The sequence below is a fragment of the Lucilia sericata genome, unplaced genomic scaffold (genome assembly GCF_015586225.1).
Source record: "Lucilia sericata isolate MDLA Ls3-8-SP2 unplaced genomic scaffold, ASM1558622v1 Contig007935F_arrow, whole genome shotgun sequence".
Lineage (NCBI taxonomy): Eukaryota > Metazoa > Arthropoda > Insecta > Diptera > Calliphoridae > Lucilia > Lucilia sericata.
The window spans coordinates 1-13,094 of NW_023998036.1; the positions used below are offsets into that span (position 1 = coordinate 1).

General features: G+C 31.6%; 2 protein-coding genes and 1 non-coding gene across 3 annotated transcripts; 1 reads left to right on the forward strand and 2 right to left on the reverse strand.

The window, feature by feature from the left end:
* Positions 1-2,254: 2,254 nt before the first annotated feature.
* On the reverse strand, positions 2,255-5,737 carry LOC119615798. The gene is made up of 3 exons (XM_037971785.1): positions 5,479-5,737; positions 5,210-5,377; positions 2,255-2,505 (listed from the first exon to the last, which is right to left on the reverse strand). Exons 1-3 carry the CDS (start codon positions 5,735-5,737, stop codon positions 2,255-2,257), a joined length of 678 nt encoding a protein of 225 aa, XP_037827713.1.
* A 593-nt stretch (positions 5,738-6,330) lies between these two features.
* On the forward strand, positions 6,331-6,496 carry LOC119615799. The gene has a single exon (XR_005232471.1). It is a non-coding gene; the product is annotated as a small nucleolar RNA snR80 (small nucleolar RNA).
* Positions 6,497-8,425: 1,929 nt separating this feature from the next.
* LOC119615797 (leucine-rich repeat-containing protein 4B-like) lies at positions 8,426-12,386 on the reverse strand (the record flags this gene model as incomplete). Its single annotated transcript, XM_037971784.1, is given in 6 exon segments — positions 8,426-8,873; positions 8,943-9,098; positions 11,419-11,607; positions 11,675-11,885; positions 12,190-12,363; positions 12,366-12,386. Coding segments are annotated over 6 exon segments (924 nt in total), but the record flags the coding sequence as incomplete, so codon positions are not given.
* Positions 12,387-13,094: the final 708 nt, after the last annotated feature.

The window sequence follows — 13,094 nt, forward strand, 5'->3', positions numbered from 1 at the left end:
TAATCTATTTACGCACTCTAAAATATTCTCCCCCACCACCCAACACAATAAAATTACAACAAACACATTGCACACATATTGGCATACAATTTAGTACAAATCAAATAATGACAGCAGCAGCATCAACACAACAGAATCATTACTTGCATTTTTTTCTCTTTTAGTTTTCTAGAAATTTCGCAAGTGTTCGGTTGTTTGGTGATTAGTGGTCGTTTAATTAATTAATAAATCCGTTAAAAGTTAATAAATTGTTAATATTTTTGCATAAATATAAAATTTAAATGTTTGTTAATATTTCTGTGTAAAAATATTGGTAAAAAATAACGTGTAAATTAGTGAAAATACATAGTTTGGAAAATGATAAAATGCCGAGCCGGTCGGTGTTTAGCTTTAGTTTGGTTAGTAAATAATGTACATACAATATATGTGTGTATGTATGTAAGTATGGTTGTGGGAAGAATGTGTTAAGTGCAACAGTTGGTATAGTTGGAAGTGAATTAAGGTTTGTGAAGCAAAGAAGAGGAAAAAGCTTTAATAAGTGTAGTAAAAGAAATGAGGAAATAAAAGAAAATAAGCAACAAGCTTCAATGTAGTGAAGGAATAAAATGTTGATCTTTGAAAGAAACAAGTTAAAATAATGAGAAAAGAATAAAGTTTGTTAAAATAAATAAAAGAGTATATTAAAAAGCTGAAGAAATAGAAAAAAAATATAAAGCAAATAAAAAAATCTGTAAATATTATTTACTAAATAAGAAAAAAATGTTGTGAAAATAAATGTAAAGCAAATTAAAAATTTGTAAAAAGGAATAATTGAAGAAAGTATTGAATAAGGTAAGTGCTTATTTTATTACTATATACCCAGAGTACATTGCCTATAGACTGATATATGAACCTGTTTATGAATATCCTATAGACAAGTCTATGGAATAGACTATGGACTAGTCTATTGACTATTCCATGGACTAATCTATGACAAATCTGTGGACTAGTCTATGAACTGGCCTATCGACTATTCAATCGCCTAGTCTATTGACTATTCCATCGTCAAGTCTATCGACTATTCTATCGCCTAGTCTATCGACTATTCTATTGCCTAGTCTATCGACTATTCTATAGCCTAGTATATCGACTATTCTATTGCCTAGTATATCGACTATTCTATCGTCTAGTCTATCGACTAGTCAATCGAATATTCTATCTATCGCATAGTCTATCGACTGTTCTATCGTCTATCGCCTAGTCTATTGACTATTCTATCGACAGTTCTATAGACTATTCTATCGCCTACTCTATCGATTATTCTATCGTCTAGTTTTATCGACTATTCTATCGACTGTTCTATCGACTGTTTTATCGACTATTCTATCGACAAGTCTCTATCGACTATTCTATCTACTATTCTATTGACTATTCTATCGACTAGTATCGTCTGTTCTATCGACTACTTTATCGCCGACTATTCAATCGACTATTCTATCGACTATTCTATCGACTATTCTATCGACTATTCTATCGACTATTCTATCTACTATTCTATTGACTATTCTATCGACTAGAGTATCAACTAGTTCATCGACTAGTTTATCGACTATTCTATCGACTGGTTTATTGACTATTCAATCGACTATTCCATCAACTAGTCTATCGACTATTTTATTAATTAGTCCATCGACTATTCTATCGACTAGTCTATTGACTAGTCTATCGCCTAGTCTATCGACTATTCTATCGCCTAGTCTATCGACTATTCTATCGACTATTCAGCCACTATTCTATCGACTAGTTTATTGACTCTTTTATCGACTATTCTATAGACTAGTCTATTGACTAGCCTATCGACTAATTTATCGACTATTCTATCACCTAGTCTATCGATTATTCTATCGACTAGTCCATTAATTAGTCTACCGACTAGATTATCGACTATTCTATCGACTAGTCTGTCGACTATTCTATCGACTAGTTTATCGACTAGTCTACCGACTATTCTATTGACTAGCGTAAAGACAGATCTGAGGAATAACAAATGAAGTAATCTATACACAAGTCTATGGATTAGTCTATAGCCTAGTCTAGAAAATTTCAAATATTAAAAACTAAATTTCTGAAATATGACTTAACACTTCCGAAAATATTGTAAAACCAAAACTTTTATTTAAGTATTATATTTAATTAAATATTTATTAGAACTTTCATAAATACAAGGCAGTAATCGAAAATCTTATATGCGATTGCAAAAAAAAAAAAAATCCATTCATTCAATTTCCATTTCATCGACTCGAGAACGTACACGATTTTTCCGTTTACCCTTCTTAGTAGGAGGTGGTAAAAAGTTTTGCAAAAACTCTATAGTATTCGAAATAGTTTCCACACTGATATTTCCTATATGATCACGATCAAAATAAACAACGGGAACTGGTGCATCGGTAGCCACTAGATTAGCACACTGACAACGTTGATTGGGCACAGTGACCACATCCAAACTTGAAACAGTTGTGGTCGGGGCTGTAAAAGAAAATTGGAAAAAGATTATTAAATTTTTAAGAAATTTGGAGGAAGTTGATTTAAATTTATGAGTCCCTTAATGAATATTTCCGATTAACTTATAAAATTATATTTTCAGAAATTGATAAACTTTTAAAAGTTATCAATTTTTTAATCTAAACTTATATTAAACAAATATTTTAATAAATTATTTACCAAATTAATGACACTGCACTTGGATGATAAAATTAAAAAACAAAAAAAATTATTTTGTTCAATGATGTTGCTAATTTGTAGTCCATATCAATGTCAAATTAATATTTTAAGTACAAATCAGTTAAGATAAGAATTTGCCAATGTTAGCGGTTCTTTAGTTCATTTTAGATTAAGTCTAAAAAATGATTATATTCATCAATAAATAATACGTCAATGAGTCCAACAGTTATAGGCAAATAATAAACAATACCTCCATAAAACTGTTTTTTTGTAGGAATTTCAATGAATAATGGAACTTGATTGATTCTTTAAAAATTTTATAAATAATTATGAATAAGGCCCATAATATCAAAACCTCGACATATTTCTAGGAATTCTCTTAAACAAATTAAAACAGTAAGGGGTATCAATTACGTATTCATTCTTACGTTATTTACTAGAGAAATTTCTTTTGTCGGAAACGGTGAGATATTAGTCCCAGTTAGGAAATCGCGATAAAACGGAACATTATAGCACGATATCGTGATAAAGCGGAACATCTAGACTAACACTTTCAGACAATCATTAAAATCGAATGGAAAACAAAAAATTCCCTTGTCAAATAACATAAAAGTCGAATGAAACAAAATTTTAGATTTTCCCTGTGAGATACAGATACATCACTACCACTTCCCGGATGCCATAATATTGATATTAGTTAATACTATGGCAGTGAACAAGCCCATGATCAAGCCATTTCATGTTATATGTAGTTTACAGCTGGCAACCTTCATTTGTACAGTTTTTGCTTGTAGTATAGCCAAAAACCCATTTTTAAATTTTTTAGGGGCTTTGTTTAATTTGGTTTTTGTCTTAGCTTATACACGATCATTTCTTAAGGCTGGCAGTACTCTTTTCATAAACAACAAAATATAAGCGGATGCTGTCATATGTGGGGGCATTGAATGATATCAGAATCATTTATTTATATCAATAAAAAATATGACCCCAAAACTTATTTCCAAATTTAAAAGAATGGTTTATTTATTAGTTTCATATTGAATTGTATTATCATATATCGATCTTAATATAAACATCAAGGTAATAATCAGGATTTCAGCCTTCTAGCTTCTTCCGATCGATTGGACGGATGTTCATCCATAATTTACTCTATGGTCTAGTCTATAGTCTAGTCTATAGTCGAGTCTATAGTCTAGTCTATAGTCTAGTCTATAGTCTAGTCTATAGTCTAGTCTATAGTCTAGTCTATAGTCTAGTCTATAGTCTAGTCTATAGTCTAGTCTAGTAGTCTAGTCTAGTCTATAGTCTAGTCTATAGTCTAGTCTATAGTCTAGCTATAGTCTAGACTATAGTCTAGTCTATAGTCTAGTACTATAGTCTAGTCTATAGTCTAGTCTAGTCTAGTCTATAGTCTAGTCTATAGTCTAGTCTATAGTCTAGTCTATAGTCTAGTCTATAGTCTAGTCTATAGTCTAGTCTATAGTCTAGTCTATAGTCTAGTCTATAGTCTAGTCTATAGTCTAGTCTATAGTCTAGTCTATAGTCTAGTCTATAGTCTAGTCTATAGTCTAGTCTATAGTCTAGTCTATAGTCTAGTCTATAGTCTAGTCTATAGTCTAGTCTATAGTCTAGTCTATAGTCTAGTCTATAGTCTAGTCTATAGTCTAGTCTATAGTCTAGTCTATAGTCTAGTCTATAGTCTAGTCTATAGTCTAGTCTATAGTCTAGTCTATAGTCTAGTCTATAGTCTAGTCTATCGTCTAGTCTATAGTCTAGTCTATAGTCTAGTCTATAGTCTAGTCTATAGTCTAGTAGTCTATTCTATAGTCCTAGTCTTATAGTCTAGTCTATAGTCTAGTCTATAGTCTCAGTCTATAGTCTAGTCCTATAGTTCTAGTCTATAGTCTAGTCTATAGTCTAGTCTATAGTCTAGTCTATCGTCTAGTCTATAGTCTAGTCTATAGTCTAGTCTATAGTCTAGTCTATAGTCTAGTCTATAGTCTAGTCTATAGTCTAGTCTATAGTCTAGTCTTATAGCTAGTTCTATAGTCTAGTCTATAGTCTAGTCTATAGTCTAGTCTATAGTCTAGTCTTAGTCTATAGTCTAGTTTATAGTCTGCGGTAATTACTTTTATTACAAGGTTTATGACAGGCGGTCATCGCTAAATTGTTTCAAAAAACGATTCTGAACCTATTGGTATAGTTTATAGTTTACGTGGAAGACGAAGAACAAACGGTCCGACATAGCTTAATCAACTCAAAAAATGATTCTGAGCCGATAAGCATATTTTAAATTAGGGACCTCCCCACTACAGAAGTGTAGGATACAAATATTGAGCATATATTGCTATATTTTCTAGAGGATATGGAATGTTGGATTTTATCTGAAAATTCTCAACATTGGGGTCTTAAATCAAATTTTAATTCTGAGAACTGCAGTTGTATAACACAGTTACCGATCTCTATTACTCGAAAAGTTTCCTTAAATTACAAATTAACAATTACTTACAAAATAGCGGGCGAAAGCATTCCTTAATCTGTATCCATTTCTGACAAAACTGTTTAATAAAACTATCATTCTGACTGAACAGAGTGCGAGCGGCAGCATCAACACGATTTTGCATAAAAGGCGGTATGAACGGCCATTTACCTTTAGCCGCAAAAAAGCAAATTATATCTAAGAGTCCAAAAGAATATGAAAATGAAAGATGAAAATATATGAATGAAATGAGATGAGATGAGGGCGATATGAAACTTTAAAATTCTATCAAAACTTACATGGTATATTGAATATTTTTAGAAAACTTTTATGTTGATCCAAACGTTTCATGGCGTAAATATTTTTTGTGTCATCTTGAACCGGATGTCTAAGGGAAGAACTATCACTTGTACGATTGTGAATTTTCAACGACAGAGCAAAGGGTATCTCATCGATACGTACACTTTTTAAAAATGCCTCCGTATAGAGTAATTCATCGACCACTAGCAGGGTATATATGGGTATTATTAAACAAAAAAGTTTAGTTTTTAAATCCATGCTTATTCACCGTACCGTCGCGTATTTGTGTTGCAGTCGTTTGGAGTTGATTTTATGAACTGAGTGATAAGTTGCAAAATTCTAATCGATTCATTTATGTTGACGTTAGTTTTCTATATGTTTTGTTTACATATAAGTCCTGTTGCATGTTATAAAGTTCTTATTTTTTTATTTAAATAGGTTAGCTGCATATAAAAACATAAAACAAAATATTTGTTTTTTTTTGAACACGTGAACGAAAGTTCTAGAATTTTAACAGAGTCGTGGGTTTTGAAATATTTACATATGGACAATTCTACTACTCGGGCTTGTAGAACTTTCTGAAAGTAATCTTAGTTGTTTATCTAGTCTATAGTGGTCTAGTCTATAGTATGGACTATAGTCTAGTCTATAGTCTAGTCTATAGCCTGGTTTATAGTCTAGTCTATAGTCTAGTCTATAGCCTGGTTTATAGTCTAGTCTATAGTCTAGACTATACTCTAGTCTACAATCTATTCAATAGTCTTGGCTATAGTCGAGTCTATAATCTGGACTATAATCAAGTCTATAGTCTGGACTATAGTCTAGTCTATAATCTGGACTATAGTCTAGTCTCTAGTCCGGACTACAGTCTAGTCTATAGTCTGGACTACAGTCTAGTCTATAGTCTGGACTACAGTCTAGTCTATAGTCTGGACTAGACTAATCCAGTCTATAGTCTGAACTAGAGTAGTCCAGTCTATAGTCTGGACTAGACTAGTCCAGTCTATAGTCTGGACTTTAGTCCAGTCTATAGTCTGGTCTATAGTCTACAGTCTGGGCTATAGCCTTGTCTATAGTCTATTCTATAGTCTAGTCTAATCTAGTCCATAGTATGGATTATAGTCTAGTCTATAGTATGAACAATAGTCTAGGCTATAGTCTGGACTATAGTCTGGGCTGTAGTCTGGGCTATAGTCTACTCCAATCTATAGTCTGGACTATAGTCTAGTTCAGTCTATAGTCTACTATAATCTATGGTCTGGACTATAGTCTACTCCAGTCTATAGTCTGGACTAAAGTCTAGTCAATAATCTGCATTATAGTCTAATTCTATAGTCTGGACTATAACATAGTCTATAGTATGGACTATATCCTAGTCTATAGTCTGGACTACATCCTAGTCTATTCTGGACTATAGTCTAGAGTCTAGACTATAGACTGGACTATAGTCTAGGTTATAATCTAGTCTATATCTGGACTATAGTCTAGTCCATTTTATGAACTATAGTCTAGTCTAGAGTTTGGACTATAGTCTGGGCTACAGTCTACACCAATCTATAGTTTGGACTATTGTCTACTCCGGTCTAAAGACTGGACTATATTCTATAGTCTACTTCAGGACTACATCCTAGTCTATTCTGGACTATAGTCTAGAGTCTAGACTATAGACTGGACTATAGTCTAGATTATAATCTAGTCTATATCTGGACTATAGTCTAGTCCATTTTATGAACTATAGTCTAGTCTAGAGTTTGGACTATAGTCTGGGCTACAGTCTACACCAATCTATAGTTTGGACTATTGTCTACTCCAGTCTAAAGACTGGACTATATTCTATAGTCTACTTCAGTCTATAGCCTGGACTGTAGTCTAGTCTATAGCCTGGACTATAGTCTAGTCTACAGACTGGACTATAGTCTATTTTATAGTCTGGACTATAGTCTATTCTATAGTCTGGACTATAATCTAGTATATAGTGTGGACTATAGTATTTTATATAGTCTAGTCTATTATATGGATTATAGTATAGTATAGGACTATAGTCTAGAATATAGTCTGGTCTATAGTATGGACTATAGTCTAGTCTTTGTTCTGGACAATAGTCAAGTTTATAGCCTTGACTATAGCCTAATCTATAGGCTGAACTATAGTGTAGTCTATATTATGAACTATAGTCTATTCCATAATATGGACTATAGTCTAGTCTTCAGTCTGGACTATAGACTAATCTATATTCATGAAGATAGTATAGACTATAGTCGTGACCTTAGTCTAGCCTATAGTCGTGACTATAATCTAGTCTAGTCAATAGTCTAGTCTATAGTCTGGACTATAGTCTATTATATCGTCTAGTCTATAGTCTGGACAACAGTCTGGGCTATAGTCTATTCTATTATTCTGGAATGTTTGCTATATAGAATAGACTTCGTTAAAACGATATAATTTTCGTCCGTCATAGCCTTTACTCCCTCTTTGTTCGCTGTCACTGTATTTCATATCTAGATTTTTCTAGAACTTTTAAAGGCTTTTAACTAACAACATATTCCTATGTAAACTGCATACATTGTGGGAGGACTAAATATTAAGGACATTGAACTTTTTATGACACATTTGTTAGTCACTTTTCATGTTAATAAAAGTCAATAAAATAAAAACTTGTTCAAATTTTCAAAACACAAACAAATTTAAAACAATTTAATATTTTTAAAACATTTTAAAATTTTATTAAGTCGTTTTTTGTTTAATTTTCCTTTTTTTTTTTTGTTAAATATTATGGTGGGATTTTTGTAATTAAATATTATAATAAATTTATATATAAACTTAAAATTAAAATAATTAAAAAAAAAATTAATTGACTAAACATATTAAATATTAAACAATAAATTTAGTTTAAAAAATAAGGCACCTTTGTGATTGGCTTTTTAAAATTTTTATAAGATTTTATAAAAAATATTTCTAATAATAATTAAATATTAATTATATTAATGAAACTATTAATTAACTAGTTGTGTGATTGTTTAATTAAAACTTTAATTAATAATACTAATTTCTACAGCAAGCTAAGGCACTAACTATATAGAACCGTTAAAAATAATAAATTAAATTTTATTTTACAAAACAAAGTCATATGGCATTAATGTTATTATGGACTTAAAAACTAATTAATTGTTTGGTAAATATTTGAGGAAGGGTTTCAATTTCAATTAAAATTAAAATTTTATTTAGGCAGTATCACAGTATAACAGTTCATTTTTGTGATTGATGCAGTGAAATTCCTTTTCATTTCTATTTATGGCATTTTTCGGCGATATAACTAAACTTTTGCGATGCAAGGCAGCGGCTCTTAATTTCTTATTACGTCTCTTGCGTCGTCTGTAGATGCAGTACCAGACCACTGAAACAAAAATTAGAATAGAATATATATTTTCGGATTGTTTTTTATAATCTTAGCTTTATAACTTACCTAATATAACTGCTAGTACGCCGCCCGCGCAGCCCGCTACCAGCATCCACATACTTCGTGCTTCTGCTATTTTCACCGTAGTCTTACATGTCTGAAATGTTTCAGAATCGATGGTGAAATTGTAAGGCAGTGGACAGATGGAGGTTTCTAAAACTTCTGTAAATATTTAGGAAGAACAATTTGTTAACAATTTGTATTTTTTTATAAATTCTTTCTCGTCTATAGTCTGGACTATACTTTAGTGTAATATATAATCGGGACTATAGTATAAACTATAGTCTGGACTATAGTCTAGTCTATAGTCTGGACTATAGTCTAGTCTATAGTGTGGACTATAGTCTAGTATATAGTGTGGACTATAGTCTAGTCTACAGTTTGGTTTTTGGTCTAGTCTATAATCTGGACTGTGGTCTAATCTATACTCTGGACTATAGTCTGATCTACTTTATAGTCTGGTCTAGTCTATAGTATGGTTTAGTCTATAGTCTGGTCTATAGTCCGGACTATACTCTAGTGTAATATATAATCGGGACTATAGTATAATCTATAGTTTGGACTATAGTCTAGTCTACAGTCTGGACTATAGTCTAGTATATAGTCTGGACTATGGTCTTGTCTACAGTCTGGCTTTTGGTCTAGTCTATAATCTGGACTATGGTCCAGTCTATAGTCAGGACTATGGTCTAATCTATACTCTGTACTCTAGTCTGATCTAGTCTAGAGTCTGGTCTAGTCTATAGTATGGTTTAGTCTATAGTTTGGTGTAATCTATAGTCTGATCTATAGTCTGAAAAAAGTATAGTCTAGACTATAGTATGTAGTTTGAAATATAGTCTAGTCTATAGTGGAGTATGCTCTAGACTCCTAGTCTAGCTTATGGTCTAGTTTATAGTCTGGACTGTTAATTACGTCTAGTCTTTACTTTGGACTATAGTCTGGAAAAGTCTAGTCTATAGTCTTGACTATAGTCGATTGTTTTCAATATATTCTAGTCTATTGTGTGGGACTATGGCTTTGACTCTAGTCTAGACAACGGTGTAGTCTATAATCTGCGCTACGGTCTAGTCTATAGCCTCGACTATTATCTGGTCTATAGTCTGGTCTGTGGTGGGGACTAAAGTCTAGGTGTATAGTCCCTTCTTTAACCTGGTCTATAGTCTGGACTAAAGTCTAGTCGATAGTATGGAGTATCGTCGATAGTTTGAAATATAGTCTAGTCTATAGTGTGGACTATGGTCTAGACTCTAGTCTGGACAATGAGCTAGCCTATAATCTAGGCTATGGTCTAGTCTATAGTCTGGACTATAGTCTAGTCTATAGTGTTGTTAATAGGCTGTCTATTGTCTGAACTTTAGTCTAGTCCCAGTCTGAAATTTAGTCCAGTCTACAGTCTGAACTATAGTCTATTCTGTAGTCTAAACTATAGTCTAGTCTAGTTTATAGTCTGGACTATCGTCGATAGTTTGAAATATAGTCTAGTCTATAGTGTGACAATGGTCTATCTATAGTCTGGTTATGGTCTACTCTATAGTCTGGACTATAGTCTAGTCTATAGTGTTGTTAATAGGCTGGTCTATAGTCTGAACTTTAGTCTAGTCTACAGTCTGAAATTTAGTCCAATCTACAGTCTGAACTATAGTCTATTCTGTAGTCTAAACTATAGTCTAGTCTATAGCTTGGACTATAGTATAGACTCTTGTCTGGACTATAGTCTAGCCTCTAGAATGGACTATGGTTCAGTCTGTAGTCTGAACAAAAGTCTAGTCTATATTCAGGACTATAGTCTATAGATTGGAGTATATCTAGTCTATAGTTGGGGCCATTGTCTAGTTATAGCCTGGACTAGAGTCTATAGTGAGGATAATAACTTAGGCTATAGTCTGAACTTAAGTCAAGTCTACAGTCTGGAGTATAGCTTAGTCTGTAGGCTAGACTAAGTCTAGTCTATAGACTGTAATATGGTCTAGTCTATAGTCTGGACTATTGCATAGTCTATAGCTTGGATCATTGCCTAGTCTATAGTCTGGACTAGGGTCTAGTCTATAGTCTGGATATGGTCTAGCCTCTAGTTTTTACTATAGTCCAGTCTGTAGTCTATAGTTTGGATTATAGTCTAGTCAATAGTTTGGACTATAGTCTAGTCTAGTCTAGTCTATAGTCTGGACTGTGGTCCTAGTCTATATTCTGGACTATAGTCTAGTCTGTACTCTGGATTATAGTATATTCTATAGTCTGGACTTTAGTCTAGTCTATAATCTGGTCTAGTTCATAATCTGTACTGTAGTTTACTCTATAGTCTGGTCTGCAGTCTAGTCTATAGTGTGGATAATAGGCTAGACTTTAGCCTGGACTTTAGTCTGGTATATGGTCTATAGTGTGGACTATAGTATAGCCGATTGTTTGCATTACAGTCTAGTATGTTCTATAGTCTGGACTTTAATCTTTTCTAAAGACTTAATCAATTTTATCTTTCAACTTACCCACACAACTGGAACAAATTTTGTCTTCACTTGTAAACTTCTTAAGTGATTATTAACCTGCTGGCACTGACACTGTGATAGTTGAGTGCGTGTTAAATCTATACTCTTCAGATTGCACAAATTGGCAAAACGATCAATACTTAAGTCCATTAAAGGATTCATAGAGGCATTTATATGCCAAAGTTCTGAAAGAAAAAAATATTTGAACATTAAATCAAATTCCTTTAAAAAGTAATTTAACAAAAAACTTACTTGGTAATATACCCAAATCGGGTATATCCTGTAGACCACAATCGGCCACATTTAAATATTCTAAAGGAGCTTTTATAGGAGTTTCCAAAGCCTCTAGATCTCTTTCCAAGAAAGTCAATTCATTACTATCTATATATAGATTTCTTAAAGAGGGTAATTGCAACAGCTCCAACGGTATGGTCATAAGAGCATTATTTGATAAATCTATTTCCTGTAAGGGAATACAAAAATGTTATTAAACGCTTGTTAACAAAAGTGTTATAATTATTGTGTGAGATTTATTTTTAATAATAATTTCAAATAATTTGTTAGTTACAGGCGATTGTCTAAAATGTAATTAGTTAATATGACAATTGCATTTTCTTATTTAGTAAAATGATTTGTTAACAATTAATCTCAAACGTAATGAGTGAAATAATTAATCTGATAATTTGTATGTGAATAACATTTTGTTTTATTATAACAGTAATAAAACTGTCATTGTGTTATAACGTTTGTGAAAAAGTGTCACTTACCTGTAGTGATGTTAAATGTGAAAAGGTACCCGGTTCCACGGATTGTATCATATTCTCATAGAGTAATAAATACTTAACACTTGTATAGGGTTGAAATGAGCTGCGTTTAAGTTTCTTAATGCGATTAAATGATAAATCTAAAACCTGCAAAGAAATACATTTTATATTTAGTTTTAATAAATTTTTCTTAAAATTATTTTAAATAGTATAAAATTATATATAAATGTATATTAGTTGTTGCTGGAAGCCAGCCATATAGCTGGAACAAGTGTTTTATTTAATAATTAAGATCAATTGAGCGTCAATTATGCCATACAAAATGTATGTATTTCATATTACACTACAACCTCGCTTTGCAGTACATTTTTATATTGATCGAATTGGTTAACTATTCCTCTGCTTTATAAACTGAAAACTATTTGAAATGTTCCTAAAAATTTAGAAATTATCGAACATTTTTTTTTAAACGAAATTATTGAAAATTTTCTATAAAAACGGAAATTATTGAAAACTTCCTATAAAAAAGGGAAAGTATAGAAAATTTTCTAGAAATAGCGAAATTATTGAAAATTTCCTTTAAAAAGGGGAAATTACGGAAAATTATCTATAAAAAGGTAAATTATTGAAAATTTCCTATTAAAAGGGAAATTATTGAAAATTTTCTATAAAAAGGGAAATTATTGAAAATTTCCTATAAAAAGGGAAATTATTGAAAATTTCTTTTAAAAAGGGAAATTATTGAAAATTTCTTTTAAAAAGGGAAATTATTGAACATTTTCTATAAAAAGGGAAATTATTTAAAATTTCCTATAAAAAGGGAAATTATTGAAAATATCCTATAAAAAGGGAAATTATTGAAAATTTCCTATAAAAAGGGAAATTATTTAAAATTTGCTATAAAAAGA